The sequence below is a fragment of the Meles meles genome, chromosome 14 (assembly GCF_922984935.1).
Source record: "Meles meles chromosome 14, mMelMel3.1 paternal haplotype, whole genome shotgun sequence".
NCBI lineage: Eukaryota > Metazoa > Chordata > Mammalia > Carnivora > Mustelidae > Meles > Meles meles.
The window spans coordinates 31,675,506-31,697,955 of record NC_060079.1 but is presented as its reverse complement, the minus strand read 5'-3'; the positions used below and the strand labels follow the sequence as shown (position 1 = coordinate 31,697,955).

Here is a 22,450-nt window from a genome sequence, read left to right as displayed (position 1 = left end):
CTCAATTTCAAAGAACTGGAACTCTAGAGAATATGTTCCCTGACCATAATAGTATTAAATTAGATACTCTGATCTTAATAGTATTAAATTAGAAATCAGTAACTGTAAGATAAAGAAAAACAAACCAAATACTGAAAATGAAGCAAACATACCTCTAAATAAAGAAAAATATCTGTGACCCTTAGAAATGTCTTGAATGGAATAATGAAAACTTAAGATATCAATATTTGTGAGGCAGAGGTAAAGCATAGTTTAGATGGAAATTTACAGCTTTGGACAACTAAATCGGGAAAAAAAGGGGCAAAAACAATAATCTGAACCTCTACCTTAAATAGTCAGACAAAGAATAGGAACCAAAGTAAATAAAAGAAAGGAAGTATTAAAGAATGGAAATCAGTGAAATAACAAATGGATAAACAATAGAGAAAAATCAATAATGAAAAGCTATTTTTATCACTGATAAATCCCTAGTAAGACTAATTAAAAAGAGAAAGAAAAAACCCGCACATTTCCAATATTAGGAATAAAAGAGGGACTAGCAAAACAGACTCTACAGATATTTAAAGCATAATAAAGGCTACATTATGAAAAAAAGTCAAAATTTTTTCAAACTACATTTTAAAATTGGACCTACCCCTTTAAAATAAAACAGAACTATAAAGTTCTTAGGGAAAAAAAAGACTATCTTCACAACCTTGAGGTAGGCAAAGATTCCTAAGACATAATAAACACTAACCATAACAAAAAATAAACTCTATGTAATCAAAACCTCTGCCAACTAAAAGATAACACTGAGAAAATGATTAGGCGAGGGAAAGACTGAAAAAAAGTATTCATAATACATATATACGACAAAGAACTTGTGTCTAAAGTATACGAAGAACTTTTACAAGTCAACAATAAATAGGCAAAATCTGCTTTTTTAAATAAGCAAAATATTTTAACAGATACATCACAAAAGATATATAAATAACCAATAAGCATTTGGAAAATAAATTAACATCATACTCATCAGGGACATGTAAACTACACGTGCACTACTGGAAGAGCAATGCAAGGACCTCTGAAAATCCACTCCTCCATAAAAGCAATAGCAACACCGGCAAAAATTGTCAAAATTCGTTTTTTCAGAACTCTGGAAATTAACAAGAGACTTTCAACAATCTAACAAGCATTTATCCAAGAAAAATGTGTGAACCTTGTATGAATTGTAAGTTTTGTGGTTTAACTTGTCCTATTCCCACCTCTCTCCCCAGCTCTGGAGTAATCTTGGTAACAACCACCCACAATGTTGGTGCAAACCAGCAGGCTGGCAACCACTGAAGGGGACAGAACAGGGTTACAGCTTTCTAATCCTCCTGGCCCTAGAAAACTATCTCTAACAGCTCCCTGAAAAGCTCCTTTTTTAGAATTTGACTTCATTTGACCCACTCAGAGCTCCCAGTGTATAAACAACACTACCCCAGGGTGTTTGTCCAAAAAAAAAAAAAAATTAACAACCGTTTAACATCACAGCTGCCTGAGGCACTAAAACCAGTTGGAGCTAACAAAAAGATGACCAAAAAACAAACAAACAACTTAAAAGGAAAAACTGGGAATAAGATGTCCAAAGGAAGGCCTGAAAAACTACAGTGTATGTCTAGGAATCTAGAAGGCCATGAACATGTCTGGGAAAGTTCTGAGAAGGGCCTAATGGCTCACCTCTGGCTGACACTGAAGCTTTGCACAAGGAGGAAGACAGACTTATAAGCTGCCTCTGGAGCTTTGTTGGAAATCATGTCCAACATGCACACACAGGCCATGGTCAAAAACCAGAAGAAGAGATTTGTTTGAGGCATTTAAGAAATCTCTGTACCATCACTGGCGGGCCAATAAGCTAACTGAGCAGAAGCTTCAGTGGCTGCATATGACGAAGAGTACGGATTTCAGAGAAACAGTCTATATACGTCATTAAACAAACAACTAGAGCAAAACCAAACCCTAGGCAAGGGAGGGAAGCTGATGTCCAGAGTTGTCAAATTATACTATTTAATAGGTCTTCTTTTAGGAAAAAAAAAAAAAAAAAAGGTACGAAACACAAAGAAATAGGAAATTATAGCAAACACAGAGGAAAAAAGCAGTAAATAAAACTATCTTTGAGGAAGCCAGACACTGAACTCAGTAGAAAATACTTTAAATTAGCTTTTATAAATGTGTTCAAAGAACACCCCAAAAAGTCTAACAACTTAAAGTATGACAACAATATCTCACTAGAAAATATCAATAAAGAAACAGAAATTATAAAAAAGATTCAAAGAGAAATTCTAAAGTCAAAACTACAATAAGTAAATTGAAAAAAAAAAATCACCAAAGGGGCTCAACAACAGACGTGAAAGGACAGAGTAATCAGCAAACTTGACTAGGTTAACTGACATTATCCAGTCTAAGAAACAGAAACAAAAATGAATGAAGAAAAATTAAAAGGCCCTCAGAAACTACGGGACAACATCTAGTATAATAAAGCACACATAATGAGAGTCCCAGAAAGACAGAAAGAAGGGAAGAACTGGGACGCCTGGGTGGCTCAGTCAGTTAAGCTGCTGCCTTCAGATCAGGTCATGATCCCAAGATCCTGGGATCGAGTCCCACGTCGGGCTCCTTGCTCAGTGGGGAGCCTGCTTCTCTCTCTGCCTTTGCCTGCCACTCTGCCTGCTTATGCGCGTACTCTCTCTCTAACAAATAAATAAATAAATAAATAAATAAATAAATAAAATCTTTAAAGAAAAAAAAAAAGAAGGGAAGAACTAAGAATGAATAATGATTACAAAAGAACTCCCTCAAATTAATGGAAAACATTAGTATGCACATTCAAGAAGCTCAATGGACTCCAAATAAGTCTAACTCAAAGAGACCGCACTTAGCCACATCACAGTCAAACTATTGAAAGACAAAGATAAATGGACTGTCTTGAGAGTGAAGACAAGTGGCTCATCATTAGAAGGGATTCTTGATAAAATTAATAACTGATTTCTCATCAGAAACTATGGTGGCCAGGGCCAATAAGATGACATATTCAAAGTGCTGGGGAAAAAACCTATCAGCCAAGAAAGGTAAAATTAAGAATAATAATAAAATTATTGTTTTACCAATAAAGGTAAAATCAAGAAATTTCTAGAGGTGCCTGCATGGCTCAGATGGTTAAGCGTCTGCCTTCAACTCAGTTCATGATCCCGGGGTCTTGAAATGGAGGCCCACTTTGGGCTCCCTGCTCAGCAGGGATCCTGCTTCTCCCTCCCCTTCTACTGTTCTCCCTGCTTGTGCTCTCTTGCTCTGCCAAATAAATAAAATCTTAAAAAAAAAAAAAAAGAAAGAAAGAAATTTCCAGATAACCAAAACTGAGAGAATTCATCACTAATAGATCTGCCCTACAAGAAATACTAAAAGAAGTCCATCCTACAAGCTGAAATGAATGCAAACTAGACAGTAACTCAAATGTACACAAAGAAACAAAGAATACTAGTAAAGGTCATTACATATGTAAATATAAAGACAGGATAAACATTTTTATTTGTAATTCTTTCCTTCTGATTTAAAAGACAACTTCATGTAGTGGTAATTATACAAAATTGTGATGATAGATTTTAATGTATAAAGATATATTTTGAATGACAATAATAGCAAAAAGGAAGTAGAAGGGAAGAGAGCTATTTTAGAGCAAAGTTTTTGTACACAATTGAAATTAAGTTATTATTAATAGGAACAAGTTTGTTTCAAGGTAAATTGTCAATTGTAGTCTCTAGAGTGACTACAGAGAAAATAACTAAAAAAAAATACAGTAAACGAAAAGTGAGACAGAGTGGAGAGGACAGATGGCAGAGTCATTTAGGAGAGTCACTGGAAACTTACATTAGATGAAAGTGCGATATTTTCCTTCAAGGAGCACATAGTCTAATGGAAGAATCTGAAGAGTGAAAAAAAAATTATCTATTTTGTGTCCAGTGGCTGGAAATAAGGAAGGAGAGTAACAGGAGATGAGGCTGAGACTAGATCATGAAAGGTAAGGAGTGACCTTGGTTCCTAAGGTATGAAGTCATTTAAGGAATTCTGAGAAAAGAAGTGACATGCTTTTGAGCAAACAAGTGACTATGAGTCATTAGGGAGATGCAAATCACAACAAGATACCACTTCATACTGGTGAAGATGGCTATCATAAAAAGGCAGTATTAAGTGTCGGTAAAGATGTGGAGAAACTGGAAGCCTCAGACATCAAGGTGGGGAATGTAAAACCAGGCGGCCTCTGTGGAGAACAGTATGATAATTCCACAAAACGTTAAACACAGAGTTGCTGTCTGACCTAGCAATTCCACTCCTAGGTACATCCCCAAAAAACCTGAAAACAGATGTCTGTCCAAAAACTTATATGAATGCTCATAACAGTATCATGTGTAACAACCTAAAAGTAGAAACAAATCAAATGTCTATCAACTGATGAATGGATAAGCAAAAAGTGGTAGAGCCATACCATGGAATATTATTTAGTCATAAGAGGAATCCAGTACTGATACATGCTACAACACAGATGAACCTTGAAACATAACAAGTGAAAAAGTCAGATGCAAAGGCCACATATAGTATGATTTCATCTATATGAACTAGTAAGAGTAGGCAAATCTACAGAAACAGAAAATATATTAGTGACTGCCAAAGGCTGGGGTGGGGGGAGTGGTGTATACAGTTGTTGGAGGTCAAAACAAGGAGTGACTGTTAATGGGTATGAGGTTTCTTTTGGGTGTGATGAAAATGTTCTAAAGTTAGATGGGGCACGGTTGCACAACTTTGTGAATTTATTAAAAACCACTGAGTTCTACACTTTAAAAGGTAAATTTTTTTTAAAGTTAAATTTTATGGTATATTAATTATATCTCAATAAAGCTGGTATAAAACAAAAACCACAAGTTACTATTTCATACCTAGTAGAATGAGTAAAAGGAAAGACTAGAAATTCCAATGTTGGCAAGGATATAGAACATCACTATTGGTCAAAGGGTAAAACAGCATGACTATCTTGGAGAATTGTTTGGCAGTGTCTTATAAAGTTAAACAGCCATCCATCCTATGACACATCAGTTCAACTCCTAGTTATTTATTCAAGAGAAGTGAAAAGTTATGACTACAAGACTTGTATAGGAACGTTCATACCACCTTATTCATAACAGTCTTAAAATGGAAAACCTCCGAATGTCTATCAACAGCACAGGTAAACAAATTGTGGTATATTTACACAATGCAATACTACCCAGCAATTAAAAACAAACTGATAAGTATGGGAATATGGGTGAATTTCAAAATCATTATTTTGGTAGAAAGAAGCCAAATACACACCCAGAAAAACCGTATCATATGATTCTATTTATAGACAGCTAAAGAACAGGTAAAGCTAATCCATCATGGTAGAAAACAAGAACACTGGCTTCCAGGGCAGAGCAGACAGAAAGAAGCACAGAATATTCAGGGGTGATGAAAGTAAATCTTGGCAGTTATATAATTTTATAGAATTGTCAAAACTAATAAAAATGAATACATAAGATCTGTGCATTTTATTATATGTAAATTTTATCCCAATTTAAAAAATGAAAGAATAGTACACGAAAAAATATTTTACTGAAATATTCAAGGGTGAGGTGATAGGATGGCTGGGATAGGTTTTAAATACTCCAGAAGAAAAAATGGGAGTCAGTTAAAAAATTGATATACGTGGATAAATGTTCAAAGTAAATGATAAGTACATCATGTTTATACTTTTTTCTAGTTTTGCATATGTTTGAAAATCCCCATAATGAAAAGTTAAAAGCTATTCGTTCACAAATAAATGACTATTCCTTACTGTAGTTCTGCGGCACAAGTTCTGGGCTCTTAGGAGTTTTCAATTTGTAGGATACATCTCCAATATTAACTGTATCACCTAAAAAGAGAATAAGGAAACACACCATTACAAGAGACAAGACAACCACACACTATGCCCTTCCCAATGAGGACTGCCCTGCCCTACAGAGAAGGACTCTATAGAAATGTACCCACCTCTGCCTGTGTTCAGCCCCATAGACACACCTGTCTATGTCAACCACTATGCTCTAAAACTTGTATCCAAAGTATAAATTGTATAATGGAAAAGGGAAACATGGGTAAAATTCACATTTTAAACCCTACGTTAGCAAAAAAATAAAAAACCAAAACCAAAAAACAACAACAAAAAAGCCTTGTACAACAGAATTTTATTAAACAGCCTTATTTTCTCATTAAGAACAATACTAATAAAGTCAGCAATACAGAAGGATACATTTTGCTTAAGACCATCCAAAGCATTCATAAGGTGGCATCTTTTAACACAAATTATAACCTTTTTACATCCTTATAGGTTCTTATTTTTACAATATACAACTTCAAGTTTTCTAGCAACATAACCCAAAAATGCAGTATTTCCAGGAAAGCCCCAACCTATATGCCAAGATTTCCTACATGAAACAAGCAAAAGAGGCAAAAGTTCTCACTTCCACTTGGTGCTAATTTTAAGTAACATTAATTTCTGCCCAGTCTTCCAAAGTGCAGGACTAAACCAAACCCTCTCTGCTTTGCTCTCTCCCATAGTAAAATAGATACAGTGATCCCATCTGCACCTGGGACTTCACTTAGAAAGGGCTCAATGACACTTAGAAAAAGTAGCCGTATAAAACACAACTTTCAACATTGTCAGTTGGGAGCTAGTTAGGTAACATGGAGACCACGGCCTTAAATCATTTTAATAGTAACAAAAGCAGCCAACATTTTTTGAATGATTACTATCTTCTAAGCACTTTATACATTCCCAGAATAACCATGTGAGGCAGAGGCTTCACAAGTGAGGAAATCTATAACCTTGTTGAAAATATATATATATACTTTATAGATAAAGAAATGTGTTACAGCTATGTGGCAAGTTGAGAGAAAACATCGTGTAAAACACAGGTATACTTATACTTTCCAATACAGAAAACGTGTATGTTTAGAGTGTAAATCAAATGACTTTTCCTCTAAATTAGTCTAGACATCAGATAATACTTATTGAATACCGGTTACTTGTCAAATATTGTTATAGACACATTATTTATGTTACTTCATTTCATCTTGACTCTAAGTAACCTGTGGTTCCCACAAGTTATTTCTTTTTTTTTTTTTTTAATAATTTTTTTTTAAAGATTTTATTTATTTATTTGACAGAGAGAGATCACAAGTAGGCAAAGAGGCAGGCAGAGAAAGTGAGAGGGAAGCAGGCTCCCTGCGGAGCAGAGAGCCCGATGCGGGACTCGATCCCAGGACCCTGAGATCATGACCTGAGCCGAAGGCAGAGGCTTAAACCACTGAGCCACCCAGGCGCCCCCCCACAAGTTATTTCGTATAACTTCTCTAGCAGAAACCTCATCTCAAACTAGCTTAGTAAAAAAGTCATTGGAGTTGCTGTGACAGCAGTTATGTGAGGGAGCTCACAGGAAGCATGGGTGACTGAGGAGACCACAGCATGGCAGGGAAGGCAATGGAGAAACACAGCAGTCACACAAAGTCCCACTCCAGGACAGGCTCACTGAGACACCGCCCCTGGCACCACTAGATCCACAGCAGGGATGCCACGACCAGAGGACAACATTATCCCCCATTTCATTTTGATATTTTTCAGACCTGTAGAAAAGTTGGGAAAACACTATTTTAAGTTACAGAAATCATGATTCATCTTTAGTCTAGAGATCCATCTTCTAGTAAGGATCCTGCCACAGGTAAACTGTGGTAAACTCTGCATCATTCTCTCATGACTCAAAGTCCTGGGCAGGGCACTTCATTGGCCAAGCCTAGGTTACTACCTATAGCCCAGCTGCCCGGACTTGGCAGGGAAAAACCGGGGCCCTGCCTCCTTTCAACACTTACACCACAGAGAATTCTGCCTCTTTCTCCCTTTCTCTCCCTCTCCCAGCTTCCTCTCCTCCTCTGTTTCCTTCCTACTTCACCATGACTCCAGGTCTTCCTTGCTTGCTCTTCCTCTCCTCAACATCCTTTTTTCCGGCCTCTTTTCTAGTCCACCTACCACCTCGTCTGGATAAGCTCATCCAGTCTTACGCCTTTCAGGCAACTAACGTATCCCTGGCTCTCAAATTTATTCCACTAACCCAGACCGTAGAATTCCAAACATGGATATCAACAGACAATGAGATGCCTAAAATATGTTAAACCTGACTTATTTAAAACTTTCCACCAAAATATGCTCTATCCACAGTATTCCCCAGTTCTGCTAACAGCAACTTAATCCCTCCAGGGGATCAGACCAGAAATCTTGCAGCCATTCTTAACTTTTCTCTCTAGCCTCCTCAGAAACACCCACGGACTCTGTCTTTAAGATGTATCTAGTATCGTCTACCTCTCACCATATTCTCTATCACCACAATGTTGACCCAAGCCAGTTAAAGGTTTATTGTTACTTAAACTTATTTTCTCATTCAAACAGCATTAACTTACCCACTGACAGATCGCAACCCTTGCACCCTGAAGCTTATTCTCAACAGAGCAGCCATAGTGTTCAAAATAAAATAGGAGTCAGGTAATGCAAGTTCTCACTCAGTCTTCATTGTTGCAATGGCCCAAGGGCTCTACTGATCTGGCTCCTCCATTTCCTCTCTTTCTCCACCTCCTGCCAGTGTCCTCCCGAATTATTCTACTCCAGCCACCTGGTCTCCTAACTATTCCTTGAACATGTCAGACACATACTCATTTCAGGTTTTTGCACTGGATTTTCCTACGGACTGAAGTGTTTTTCCTAAACACATCCATTTATCAATCAGGAGCCCAACAAAAAGACGGTACATTCAAGCTGAGTAACTGAGGAGAGCAGAATAAAAGAACCATTTGTGAAGGTGGGGCAGAGTTTATGAAAACCAGCAAGGATAGCGCAGTGTCCCGGGACCAGCAGTAACAGAAAGCCACTGCCACCAATAGGCCTCAAGGGGCCTAGTGCAAGCAGAGAGAGTAAGTAGAAAGCTTCCTAAAAAGGACTGTGATCCTTTATGGAGGAACACAGCAAATCTGTGATGGTGACCCAGCAAAGAGTAAGCTGGGGGATAAACATGAAACAAAACTGCAGAACTAAAAGTAGAACGAGATGAATCCACCACCACTTTGATATTTCAATATATCTCAGTAGCTGATGGAAGAGCAAGAAAAAGAAACAGAAGGAGAGAAAAGTAAGAATAATCACTTCTCAGCCTTTGGCTAAGAGCAATTGGAAAATGGGATAGGAAGATCTGAAAACACTATTAGCCACTAAATATAAATGACCTTTACTGAACACTATACCCAACGAGGAGAGAATACATATTCTTTTTAAACGCACATGAAACATTCACCAACTAGATCTTGGGCTGAATTACAAAGCAAATCTTAACAAATTTCAAAAGACTGAAATCATACGAAGTATGTTTTCTTTTTTTTTTCTTTTTTTTTTATTTTTACAAAAAAAATTTATTTGTGATGTTTAAAAAATATATTTATTTTTCCTCTTCTTTTTTTTTTCCATTTTATTTATTTTTTCAGCGTAACAGTATTCATTGTTTTTGCACAACACCCAGTGCTCCATGCAAAACGTGCCCTCCCTATCAGGGGTGGGAGGTTGGGGGAACAGGTGGCGAAGTATGTTTTCTGATCAAAATGGAATTAAAAATGACTAACAAAAAGATAACTGGAAAGTTTCTGAACATTTGGAAATCAAGCAAAAGGCTTCTAAAAAAATCCAAAGAAGCAATCACAATGGAAATTAGACTTTTAAAGAAACAGGACAGTGATCAATTAGTCATGTTGGCTGCAGGCAAGGAGAAAAATGACATTTGTCCTTCCTGCCTCCATGTTGATATTTCTGGTCACCTTCTGTTACCATGCTATGCTTTTCCTGAACCATCTTATCCATGCCAATGTCCCAACCCGACCTCTGTACAACTAAGTCTTACATGTCTCTTTTGGCTCAGATTTCTCTTCCGAGTTCCATACCTATCAGTAAGCTACTGGACACGATATTTATATATTCCAGAGATAACTTTAATACCAGAAAAACAGAACTGCAGATTTTCTGTTGTATGTTGTCCAACCAGCTCCAACCAGCTCTACCCCTTATATTCCTATCTCAGTGACTGATGCTTTATCCCCAGCCTGAAAGGCCTTCCACATCTCTGTCATACTTATCTTGCTTCAGACAACTACTCCTCAAATATCCTCATCGCCCCATTGAACTTTCCCTAACTTTTCCTTCTGCATGCTCTCCACCTCCATCAAGAATCCCATTCCTGGAGCACCTGGGTGGTTCAGTGGGTTAAGCCTCTGCCTTTGGCTCAGGTCATGATCTCAGGGCCCTGGGATCCAGCCCCACATCGGGCTCTCTGCTCTGCAGGGAGCCTGCTTCCTCCTCTCTCTATCTCTGCCTGCCTGTCTACCTACTTGTAATCTCTGTCTATCAAATAAACGAATAAAATCTTTAAAAAAAAAAAAAAAAAGAATCCCATTCCTGTCTTTCTGCTAGCATAGTATCTGGTTCATGTTTCTCACACTGTATTATAATTATTGACTATTATTCCACTACAATAATTGTCTTTAAATTAGGGTACTTGCTTTCTAAGGGTATAGAGCACAGAAGTCTCAAGGAGATCAGTTTTCCAGATCCTCACTTCCGGGTGTTCTCCTGAACACTGATCTGACTGAGGACTAGCCCTACAGGTTCTCCATTCCCACAGGCCCTTTCAGGAGCCCTCCCACTTATTTCTCTCTGGTGCATGTTGCATTGCTCCAGGAGACTAAACAAATGAGGCATATTACATTATGGTTTAGGAGAGGCCTCTTTTAAAAATTATTCAAATCAACATACACCTGCCTGGGAATAGTTTCTCCACATCTTATAAATTCCTACTAAAAGTAAAGAGTAGCTTTAGAAATGACTGGTCTGTTTTGGCCTGTGTCAGATATAGTACATAGCAGGGAAGTGAGAGTTTATATGGTCAAATAATCCAAGATGAGAGAGCTCAGACTGCAAAGCAGAGAAAGCTTCAAAAACTGGCTTTTCACACACGAAAAGGTAAGCTGCTTTTCAGCCTTTCTCAACACTTATCTTGAGAACAGTGCCAAAAATAATATCTTAAACCAAGCAGGTGTTCAATAAATGTTTGATAAATGAATATGTGAATGAATGATTATAGCTTTTAATTAAATACTGTTTTCTTGAGTACTGTTTTAAGCCTTAGTTCACCCATTTTCTATATTCTTTGAGAACAGTCTATCTTTCAAAATGCTCAGAAATCAAGTCATTTATAAAGAATTCATTTGAATGAAGTAGTATAAGTATTAATCTAAAGAGAATTGAAGATACTTATAACACAATAGGTAACATAACTTAGGCAGAAGAGACTAATGTACACCACTTTTCAAATACACTATTTTGGTTAAATGCAATCATTTTTAAAAAAGATTTTAGTTAAGAGCGCCTGGGTGGCTCAGTGGGTTAAAGCCTCTGCCTTCGGCTCAGGTCATGATCCCGGGGTCCTGGGATCGAGCCCCGCATCGGGCTTTCTGCTCATCAGGGAGCCTGCTTCCCTTTCTCTCTCTCTGCCTGCCTCTCTGCCTACCTGTGATCTCTGTCAAATAAATAAATAAAATCTTTAAAAAAAAAAAAGATTTTAGTTAATAAGATAATAGAAATAATTAGAATAATAAGAAGGAATTAACAAGTACAGATTGTTATAAAATACGCTGCATAACATTTAATTACATTTATTATTACAAGTAATGTAAAAAAATAACCACACATAACTCAGATTTTTTTTTTTAAGATTTATTTATTTATTTATTTGACAGAGCGAGATCACAAGTAGGCAGAGAGGCAGGCAGAGAGAGAGAAAGAGAGAGGAGGAAGCAGGCTCCCTGCCGAGCAGAGAGCCCGATAAGGGACTCGATCCCAGGACCCTGAGATCATGACCTGAGCTGAAGACAGAGGCTTAACCCACTGAGCCACCCAGGTGTCCCTAACTCAGATTAACCTAAATCCTGTATAGCACAAACTGTCACATAAATACTACTACCAACAAAGTGATATATAATTTATTCAGGCATAGAAAGTATGAATTTGAAGTTAAAAGCCCTGAAAAGAATCCAAAAGATAAAAACTCCCACATGAAATTAAATTTAAGGCTCATTTAGAGTAATAAGGCTTGTTTTTACCACTTGCAATGATCCTAATTTAAAGGAATTTCCCAAAGGTTTGTCAGAAAATAATTTCTATATTAAGCAATAATCAATAGTATCTTTTAAATAATACTTATTCTTGTATTAAACCCTTTGCATATTATGTACTTGATTTTTACCAGACAGCTGTTTTTTTTTACCTGCTCAATATTCTTTCCCCTTTTGACAGTGGAATCCCTCTCTCCAGTGGGGAAACCCATCCCATTTGGTTTGGGTAGAGTACCACTCATCCCACCCTTTACCCCTGTACCAAAACCTCCAGAAATAAGTATCCCGCACAACCGCTGCCAAAACATTCCACCAACTGGCCACAATGACTGGTTTATGCACAGGATCCAAGGTTGGCCAACAATTGTTCTCACAAGGATTTTTGTCAGAGCTCACAGGAAAAGATGTTCTCTCCTCTTCTAACAGTGTGAACTGTAAGGACAATTAAAATCTGGGGCTCTCAGTAAAACTATCATTCCTACTACTTGAAGAAATTCTGGCAGATGCTGAAACCAATACAGCAAAAAGAAAATCTAACAAATGGAGAGTGGAAAGTCGGGGAACCATGAGGAAAGGCAGAAAGAACCCTAAAAATATTTGAACATCCTGTACCTAGCCTACAACCATTGGACCTCCCGCCTATGTAAACCATGTTTTTCTATGCACATTTTCCCCTGAGTAAAGGGAATAACTCTCCGTTAAAAACGACTGATTTAGTGTCACCATTTTTTTTTAATACAAAAATTAGACCCAACAGAAAACCAAATATATCAGCAAATTCCAGGTTAGTCTGCATGTTCCTACAACACAGATCTTCCCAACAATTTATTAGGTAACAACTGTTTCAGGATTTTACAGCTAAATTATTTAATACACAAGGGTCACAGCGTCCTCAGAGTCACAATAACCTGCTGCAGGTTCAGGATGGTTAATAATTTTCCCAAAGTTCAATACCTACTAAATACAGAGCTAAGACTGAAACATAGTGGAGTTTTTCCCTGTATACTGTATTTCTCAGTTAAAGCAGAAGTTCCCTATTCCCCTCCCCAAAGTCATTAATTCTATTGAAGCCCAAGAATCAAATCTTAAAGTCACCAAAAAAAAAAACAAAAACAAAAATGTATCATGGATGGATGGATGTCTTTTGCATTTTTTATATATTTAAAAATAGATCACCTACAGCACCTGGCTGGCTCATCGGTAGAGCATCTGACTCTTGATCTCGGGGTCTTGAGTTCAAGCCCCACACTGGGTGTAGAGATTACTTTAAAAAATAAACAAATAAATAAAAGTAGACAACCTGGATGTCTAAGAATGGGAAACTGGTAAAATAATATAAATATATGAGCTTAATATATACTTAATCATGTATAGCAATATTTATCATTTTGTTAATATGTTCACAATAATGGTTAAGAATAAATTATAAAACATACATGATCCCATTTTTTAAAAGGAAATGTGTATTTATACAAATAAATAAATATTATATGTATTTTTAAAAATCTGCTAATATTAACACCAAAAAGTTGACAATTATGACTTTGCATGAGAGAGGTCTTAGGGGATTTGTATTTCACTTTCCTATAATGAGTACAAATTTCTTGTACAAAAAGCATTTTTAAATATTTCTTTAAGCAAATGTATTTCATACATAAATTCATAATGATAAAATGGTGAATTCTTTTAATAATAATGGTATTAAATGACAGTATTAAACATGTCATGGTAGATCTATACAATTATGTTTCCAAGTTTATCATTTGATTTTGCTTTATGGTATATCTAAACCCGTTTAATGTCAGAGTCCTACTGAACCAACTCATTTGGCTCCATCTGTGAAAACACCAATAATCTTTATTGAAAAACTCTTGTCCATCAGGCTCCTTGCTCCGCAGGGAGTCTGCTTCTCCCTCTCCCTCTGTCTGCCTCTCCCCCTGCTTGTATTCTCTCTCTGACAAATAAATGTTAAAAAAAAAAGAAAAAGAAAAAGAAAGGAAAAGAAATCTTTGTAGTAGCTAACTGCCTTGTAAATCTCTTTGTTCCTAAAACTAAGAGAAATACTATTTATTGAAGTATAAAGAGATATAAAGAATTTACAAATTACAGATACCTAAACTATCCAACAGCAAAAGATAAAAGCTATAGGTTTGGGGATTTTTTAAACAAAAATGACTTGCTTCTTCTGCTTACAAGGCTTTATAAAGCTCCTATCTTGAAAGCCAGCAAGACAATTCCTGCCTGTCCTGCTCCTTCTCTGTATGAATTTTAGCATTAAAAGCCACTGGGTGCTTATTACGTACAAAATGTTGACAGGCACCAAAAGGAAAATAAAGACAAATAAGACATACATACAATCCAGGAGAGATAATAACAGTAGATAATGTGAATCTACTATTTATGTACCTTATTGCTCTTTTTCCAAACCACTAGCAAGCAAGGTCAACTACATGCAGAGAGATGAGTTACTGGTCACGTGTGTATGCAGCTGGGAGCATCTTTCCAACCTAAACTGCGATTCATTGCAGCATAGTGCTATTTGTGGTTTTATCTGTGTATGACCTCTGGTTCAAACTGAGACATGCCAACCTTGATGGTCAACATTATGTACCGGGATAGTCAAGCACTTGCCTCCTGTTTACTTGGCTCTCAACTGTTCTTAATAGAGTTCATATCTGCGGTGAGGTTCCAACGGCATTCATCCATAGTCCTCCTACCTTCAGCCTTGCAACAGCAAGGCAAGTAGGTTTAGCACAATTTATTCCTCGTGGTATGACCCTGCTAGGGCCAGTGACTGAGTCTAAAAAGATGGTATGTTGTCTGTAATGTGATCATGAGTCTCACATTTGAAGCAAACCCTGTACTTCAATTTGTTGGACATAATTTTGAGACATTTTTAATGTTTTTATAACCAACATGTATTATTCATGTACAAGGAACAATTTTTAAAGTTCATATCAATTAACTTTTTTCCACATGCCCATCCAGCTAGTTGTGACAGTTCTAGACCTAAAGTAACTGGTTCCATTTCACCTAAAGCCAAGAAAACAAAACAACTCTCATATAGCTGAATATATAGAGATAAAAAGAATTATAAAGAAGTTAACTTTTACTGAACACTAATATGTGGCAGGAATTACATGAAATAAGTAAGTCCTCATAACAATCCTATCAAATATACTCTCCTTATCCTCATTTTACAGTTAAGAAAACTGGGACACAACACCTGCTGTGTAATGAACACTGAGTGTTGTTATATACAACTAATGAATCGTTGAACACTATATCAAAAACTAATGATATACTATATGTTGGCTAACTGAACATAATTAAAAAAAGAAAAGAAAAGAAAACTGGGACACAAAATTGAGTAGCCCACCCTCAATGGACTCCAACCCATTTTTTTTTTTTTTAAGATTTTATTTATTTATTTGACGGAGAGAAATCACAAGAGAGGCAGGCAGAGAGAGAGGAAGGGAAGCAGGCTCTCCGCTGAGCAGAGAGCCAGATGCGGGACTCGATCCCAGGACCCTGAGACCACGACCCGAGCCGAAGGCAGCGGCTCAACCCACCGAGCCACCCAGGCGCCCCTCCAACCCATTTTTTTAATGCTGACCTGTTTGTTTCACTCCAAAACCCAAGTTAGAGATTACACACTTCTACCCTTGTCCTCTCTGATTTCTAGAATAAAGAAGCAACAAACAAAAACCTCTAACAAATAAACAAACATCATAGAAGTCACAATAACTGATAAAGGGGCAAAATTTGAAATCACAACTCTACACAGGAGAAAGAAAAAAAACCCATTTGTTGAATGAATGAATGAATGAATGAACGATGGAAGAAAGAAAGAAAGAAAGAACGAACGAAATGTATGGGACCTAAATTTCCTGGAAAGGAAAATTATTGGGGCAGAGTTGCAAGAAGAACAATAAAACCTACAACTTCCTAGTAAAAACCTCCATTATTCTAAGCAACAATGACACTGATACCTTGCTTAGAATCACTCAGCCATTCCAGAGCAGCGACAACATACATCCCTCCTCTTAACCAGAACAAATGCTCTAATTCCAACATACAACAACAACAACAAAAGATTTCTAAAACCAGCTCTGGTAGCTCCAAACAAACAAGCAAAACAAAAACAAAGCAAAGCAAGACAAACGAAAAACAAACAAACAAACAAACAAAAAAAACCAGCTTAGGAATCAGAGCACGTGATTCTAAAGCAGTCACTTGTTAGCTGGGTGATTTTTTTTTTTTTTTTTAAGATTTTATTTATTTATTTGACAGACAGAGATCACAAGTAGGCAGAGAGGCAGGCAGAGAGAGAGGAACGGAAGCAGGCTCTTCACTGAGCAGAGAGCCCGATGCGGGGCTCCATCCCAGGACCCCGGGATTATGACCTGAGCCAAAGGCACAGGCTTTAACCCACTGAGCCACCCAGGTGCCCCTGTTAGCTGGGTGATCTTAAGTCACTTTTCCCTTCTGGATCTCAATGACTCGATTGTACAGTCTTGAGTTTTTAAATTAAGTTGTGATTTTCAGCTCCAATAAGATGTGAGCACCGTGAGAAAGGAAACCCCTGGAAAGGTTAGAAAGGCTTGTGTATGCGTTTAAAACACTGTAACTATGGGATCCTGGGAGAGAATGCACACTTCCATGCCGCCACTAGCCCTGGCTGGAACAGGACACAGCCTGGCTTCCAGTCCCTTGAGACTCAGAGGGGAAGGTCAAGCCCAGGTTTCGACAACTCCTGAGGGCTGCTGCGTTAACCCCAAGAGTACTGTAATCCAAATCAGCATCCTGGGGGTAAAAGCAGCAGTGAAGGAAGGGGAATGCACTATTCCAGGTCAACGGAAACCTTAGCGCGGCTCCCTCGGGCTACAGAAGAGGCCCAGAGAGTGCAAGCGCCTGGCCTCGCACTACACAGCAGTTAGCCCCGGGACCCACCGACACTTGAACCTCTCTCAGTCTGGGCTTCCCCCGCAGCTCTCCTTCCCAGCGGCGCAGCAGGAAGTGGGGTGCAGAGGAGCGCAGCCCCCCCCCCCCAGCACAGACCGTAGGGGCGTCCCTGGGTTACCTGTGTCGGCTCCCGCCCCGGCATGCAGCAGTCTGACCTCAGACCACCACCGCCCGTCGCCGCTGGGCCTGCCCCGCACCACCTGTCGCAAGAGCAACCGCACGCGCCGCGCCGCTGGGTGTCCGCGGCCGCCAGGAGCCCCGAGGAGCAAAAGCCGGGATTGCATGGCACCGGGCGTGTCGCCGGGGCCGGGGAGCAGGTCCCACGCGAGCCGCGTCCAGGACGGGCAGCGTGAGGCGGCGCGGCGAGAGGGACAGGAAGCGGCACCGCGCGGAGTCCGCCGGAAACTCCTTCCCCCCGGCGCGGCCGGCTCACCGGTATCGGGCCGGCCGGGCCCACGCGGGCGGACGGATCCTGCGGAGCGCGAGTCACAGGAGCCTGCACCCGCCGCGGGGGCCCGAGGAGGAGCCGGCGCGCGGAGCGCTGAGCCCGGCCCGCCGCTCGGGTGCGGGTGCCGCGGGGCTGCGGGGCCTGGGCTCCAGGGCTGGTCTAGCCCGCACCTGCGTCGGTTCACCTGGGTTCCCCAGGCCGGCCTCCAGTCGTTGCCCTGCAGTCCCGTAAACTCCTGAGTTTGGGGAGTGCCGAAGGGTTTTAGGAGCGTTGAATGGTATGACTCTTGCCGAAGGGTTTTAGGAGCGTTGAATGGTATGACTCTTTTTTTTTTTTTTTAAGATTTTATTTGTTTATTTGACAGACAGAGATCACAAGTAGTCAAAGAGGCAGGCAGAGAGAGGAGGAAGCAGGCTCCCCGCAGAGCAGAGAGCCCCGAGCGGGCTCCATGCGGGGCTCCATGCGGGGCTCGATCCCAAGACCCTGAGATCATGACCTGAGCTGAAGGCAGAGGCTTTAACCCACTGAGCCACCTAGGTGCCCCTAACGGTATGACTCTTAAGAGGCAAGTCTTGTTTCTTAGTTAATGGCCCAGTCTTAACTATATTGCTCTTCCCTGTAGGTTGCTTCAAGTCCTTTTCAGAAATTGCGTACGTATTCTCCAGATTGTGGGAACTTTCACCTATATCGATTCACTGTAACCTTACCTGTACTTCCGTGAGGTGTTTGAAGGCCTTTATTTTTGTTTGTTTTCTAGATTTCTATTTCTATATCTATTTCATCATGGATTCATGTTTTCATCTTACATTTCTTATTTTATTATATATATTCTTGCATTAAATATATTTCATCTTATATTCTAAATGCAAAAGTGACATCTTAGGGATATACACAAATTGCTAAAATGTCAGAAAGGACCCAAATCAAGCCCTTGTTCAGTCATTCTGCAGTGGAAGAATTCTATAAATATAACTTGGGTTTTTAATAAGAGGAAAAAAGTAGGACACTGTCTAAAACTGCCTCCCTGTCACACATGCCCAAAGGCAGAAGAGGTCCTACCACAAAGCAAACTGAGCCTAATAAAATTATACAGCATCTCCAAAATGTCAGGAATGAAGTGACTAAGGCAAAGTGTTTCAGTCAAGTAATATAAAACAAACAGCAAACAAAAAGAATGCAGAAGGCTTCCCGTGCAGCTAGAGACCTTGGTAATTCTGGATCTATCACTGTCTTTATATGGAGCACCTACTATGTCAACCCTGTGACAGGTGCTGAGAGGTGATAGGAGGATGTAAAAGAAAAGCTGAGTTGGCTAAGGCTTTGTGCATCTTGCTGAGGACGTAAGAGGCGAAGGCTGAGACCGGCTTCTAACCTAGTGAGGACACAGTGAAAGTAAAGGTAAACCTTCGCATAGCGCATTACAACACGGTTTCACGCGTATGCTCTCGTATCTTCGCTGCAGCCCTATGTGACTGCTAGGGGGAAATGATGGAAATGCAAGGTGTAATGCTGTTTGGGAAATGTTTGTCCCACTTGGTGTTCATACTGTGTGCCAGGCCTTGTGCTAAACACTTCAATGCAATACTTCATTGCAAAGTTTGATTGAGGTACTGTTATTACCCTCTCTTTTACAGGCAAAGACACTGAGGCTGGAAAAGTGAAGTCCTGATCAGGACACCTCTATGTAATCTTGCTGGAATCTGGCACATGTCTGAGAGAGTAGAAGAACAATGTGAGGCAACTGAGCAAAATGACTGATGTAAGCACTAAGAGCTCTTGGAGTTGAGACAATGGGGAAGTCAAGGCAGGTCACAGCATTTAGTCATTCAGCAACATTTTTCAAGCAACTGTTGGATAAACAGTACCCTGCTAGGTACTGTGTACACCCTTTTGAAGACAAAGCTACAAATGAAGAATTGTGATACAATGAGATCCATGTTTAAGATACTGAGACTCAAGATACTCTGGGGTAACGTACTTCATCAGGGAGAGGTCAGTGAGGTTTCACAGAGAATTTAGTGTTTAAAATGGGTCTTGGAGGGTATTTGAGAGTTTCTCAAATGGAGGAAAAGGTAAGTCGTATCTGGCAGAGGGAAGAGCATGTACAAAGGTACAGAAAGATGGACATACATGGCAAGACTGAGAATCAGAGAGTGAGTCACTGTGTCTGGAGGTCAAGTACATAAAGTTTGTAGAGGTAAGACTAGGAAGAGAAATTGGGGCCATGTTGTATATGAGGTAAAAGAGTTTACATATTATCCTCCAGGAAATGGGGAAATGAAGATATTTTAGAGTGACACATCTGCAGTGTGAAGGAAAAATTTGAGCCAGAGAAAACGCCTGAGCTTTACTTTGAATGCTGCTTTACAGTTGGCTAACCAAAGAAGTGTGTATAGAGCTTGAGCAGAGGCTTAAAGTCCTGACAAGCAAGTCCTGACAGGGACGATGAAACCAGCCAGGTGAGAAAGGCATAATCTCAGGAGAATGACAGAAGGAAGAGAACATTATACAATGAAGAATCGTGACTGGCTGGATGCAGTTGGAAAGTTGGACCTCCTCGTATAGGCAGATTGTGTAGCCACTGGATGTTTCCATCATGTTTTAGGTGTGAAATGAATTACAAATTGAGTAAGGGACAAAAGAAGCATCAAATTCTGGCTATATGATAGTAAGAATATCGTCTCTGCTTGCAGCAATGAGGCCCTGTGTGTGGCAATGAGTCTGAATTGGAGAAAGTCAACCTCAGCAATGTTTGAAAGGTTAACCAGAGGTCTTCAGTTTTAAAAGATGTCTCTCACAACCTTTGTGTAATTTCAAATTCTCACTGAAATAACTAGTCATCTACTTTTTTAAAACCACACACAAGAAACTAGTATTGATGGGGCACCTGGGTGGCTCAGTGGGTTAAAGCCTCTGCCTTCGGCTCAGGTCATGATCCTAGGGTCCTGGGATCAAGCCCGGCATCGGGTTCTCTGCTCAGCAGGGAACCTGCTTCCTCCTCTCTCTCTGCCTGCCTCTCTGCCTACTTGAAATCTCTGTCTGTCAAATAAATAAATAAAATCTTTAAAAAAAAAAAAAAAAGAAACTAGTATTGATTGCTAATCTTTTTTCCAGAGTCCAGAAGGACTATTTTTCCTACCACATTAATGTAACTGGATGGGAAATTCAACGATAATCCATCCCTGCCATGCGCTGTTTTAAAAAGGTAGGTGCCTCGTCGCTCTTTACTATTCACCCTCCTGAGAAATCATAGGTCCACACCAGTGATTCCCAGAATTCAGGGTACATCCCGGTCATCTAGGGAATTGTTAAAATGTGGACTCTCAGGCTTCACTCCCCATCCCCACCCTGAGATTCTGACTCAGAAGGTCTGAAAAGGCCCAAGAATATGCATTTTTGCAATACCTATAGGAGATCACCCACATGCCACACATTTTAGTCACAAAACTGGGTAATAGTTCTCTCCATTGTTCTGTTTTGTAGTTAAAGCTGCCCTCCTATTCATCCTCTTCAGCACTTCTTCTAAAACAATTTGTAAGTACTCTCCCCTTATCAACAAGCAATCAAAATAAAATAAAATAAAATAAAAACTGAGCAGGGAATTGGAGAAAAGAAGAAAGAAGAGAACAGATAATGGCTCCTTTATATCATGAAATGTTGTTAGACAAGGACATGACAGGAATACTTTCAACTGTAGGTTTTCTTGAACTCCTTCTATTCAGAGTATGGGAAGGAGCCCGAAGGAACCACAAGAGCCAAAGCCAGCTAGATCTTAAGATCTGTGAAGGGAATTTGACCAGCACACAAGTGGACAGACAAGAGAGCCAAAGGCAATTTGACCAGTCTGTCTGTTGGCAAAGACCAGGTCAGGCTCAATGGAATATTCTGTATCCAAAAATAAGTAAAAAGGAGGAAAATTGAATCCATTTTAAAGATACTGTGAGACAAAGGAAATAAAATAGCATGTCAATTCAGAAGGCAGGTAAATCAGTGAAAACTTATTGCAGTAATGAGGGGGGGAAGTGCTGTTTGCATGGTTAAGGATGTAAAAGTACGTTGCCTTTATGAAATAAGAGTGAGCAAGAACACAAGAAGCTGAGAGAGAGAGATGAGTGAGGTAAGAAATATATATTGGAAGAACACCAGCACACACAAAGTACTCCATAATGCTGGAAAAAATATTTTAAAACAGCACTTAAAGTGAATTACTAAGCTTATAAGAAAGTAGAGAAAATTCTCAAAATCTAAGAATAAAGCTAGAGGAAGAGTCTGGGAGGTTGAGGAATCACTAAAGGTGCTGGATGCCCTGAAAACATCTGTTCTCCCAGGTGCCCATAGCTGTAGGTGACACACCGAACAGGGAGTGGTTTGAAGACCCCAGCATAAAGCCAGAGTGGGGAAAAGGGCTACACAATTAGCTAAATGGTAGGCTAAGAAAAAAAAATGCTGAGGTAGACAATAAGACATCACACCTATCTGCTTGATTCTAGGCAGAAATTTTTTTTCTTTAAGAATTTGTTTCAGGGTCCCTGGGTGGCTCAGTCCTTAAGCATCTGCCTCCGGCTCAGGTCATGATCCCAGGGTCCTGGGATCCAGCACCATATCAGTCTCCTTGCTCAGTGGGAAGCCTCCTTCTCCCTTTCCCACTCCCCCTGCTTGTGTTCCCTCTCTTGCTGTCTCTGTGTCAAAAAAATAAATAAAACATTTTTTTAAAAAAAGAATTTGTGGCTTCTACCTGAAACTCAGATGGATTTGATGCCTGAATATACAGTA

General features: G+C 39.5%; 1 protein-coding gene and 1 long non-coding RNA gene across 5 annotated transcripts in view; one reads left to right on the top strand and one right to left on the bottom strand.

The window, feature by feature from the left end:
* The window catches only part of VWA8 (von Willebrand factor A domain containing 8), a 333,349-nt gene extending 315,708 nt beyond the window's left edge, over positions 1 to 17,641 (bottom strand). Inside the window, exons 1-2 of the mRNA XM_046028286.1 lie at positions 17,348 to 17,641; positions 5,864 to 5,941 (exon numbers count right to left, since the gene is read on the bottom strand). Of these exons, the coding sequence (XP_045884242.1) occupies positions 5,864 to 5,941; positions 17,348 to 17,513 (244 nt within the window). The 5' untranslated portion in view covers positions 17,514 to 17,641. The remainder of the gene's footprint in view (positions 1 to 5,863; positions 5,942 to 17,347) is intronic.
* A 179-nt stretch (positions 17,642 to 17,820) lies between these two features.
* On the top strand, positions 17,821 to 22,238 carry LOC123956026. Of its 4 annotated transcripts, none has more exons than XR_006821495.1 (5): positions 17,821 to 17,954; positions 19,312 to 19,436; positions 20,792 to 20,882; positions 21,161 to 21,211; positions 22,190 to 22,219. It is a non-coding gene; the product is annotated as an uncharacterized LOC123956026 (long non-coding RNA). The 4 variants fall into 4 exon arrangements; XR_006821494.1 differs by lacking the exon at positions 17,821 to 17,954 and adding exons at positions 17,966 to 17,992; positions 18,946 to 19,075 and having other exon boundaries at positions 21,161 to 22,238; XR_006821493.1 differs by having other exon boundaries at positions 21,161 to 22,238.
* The last annotated feature ends 212 nt before the right edge of the window (positions 22,239 to 22,450 follow it).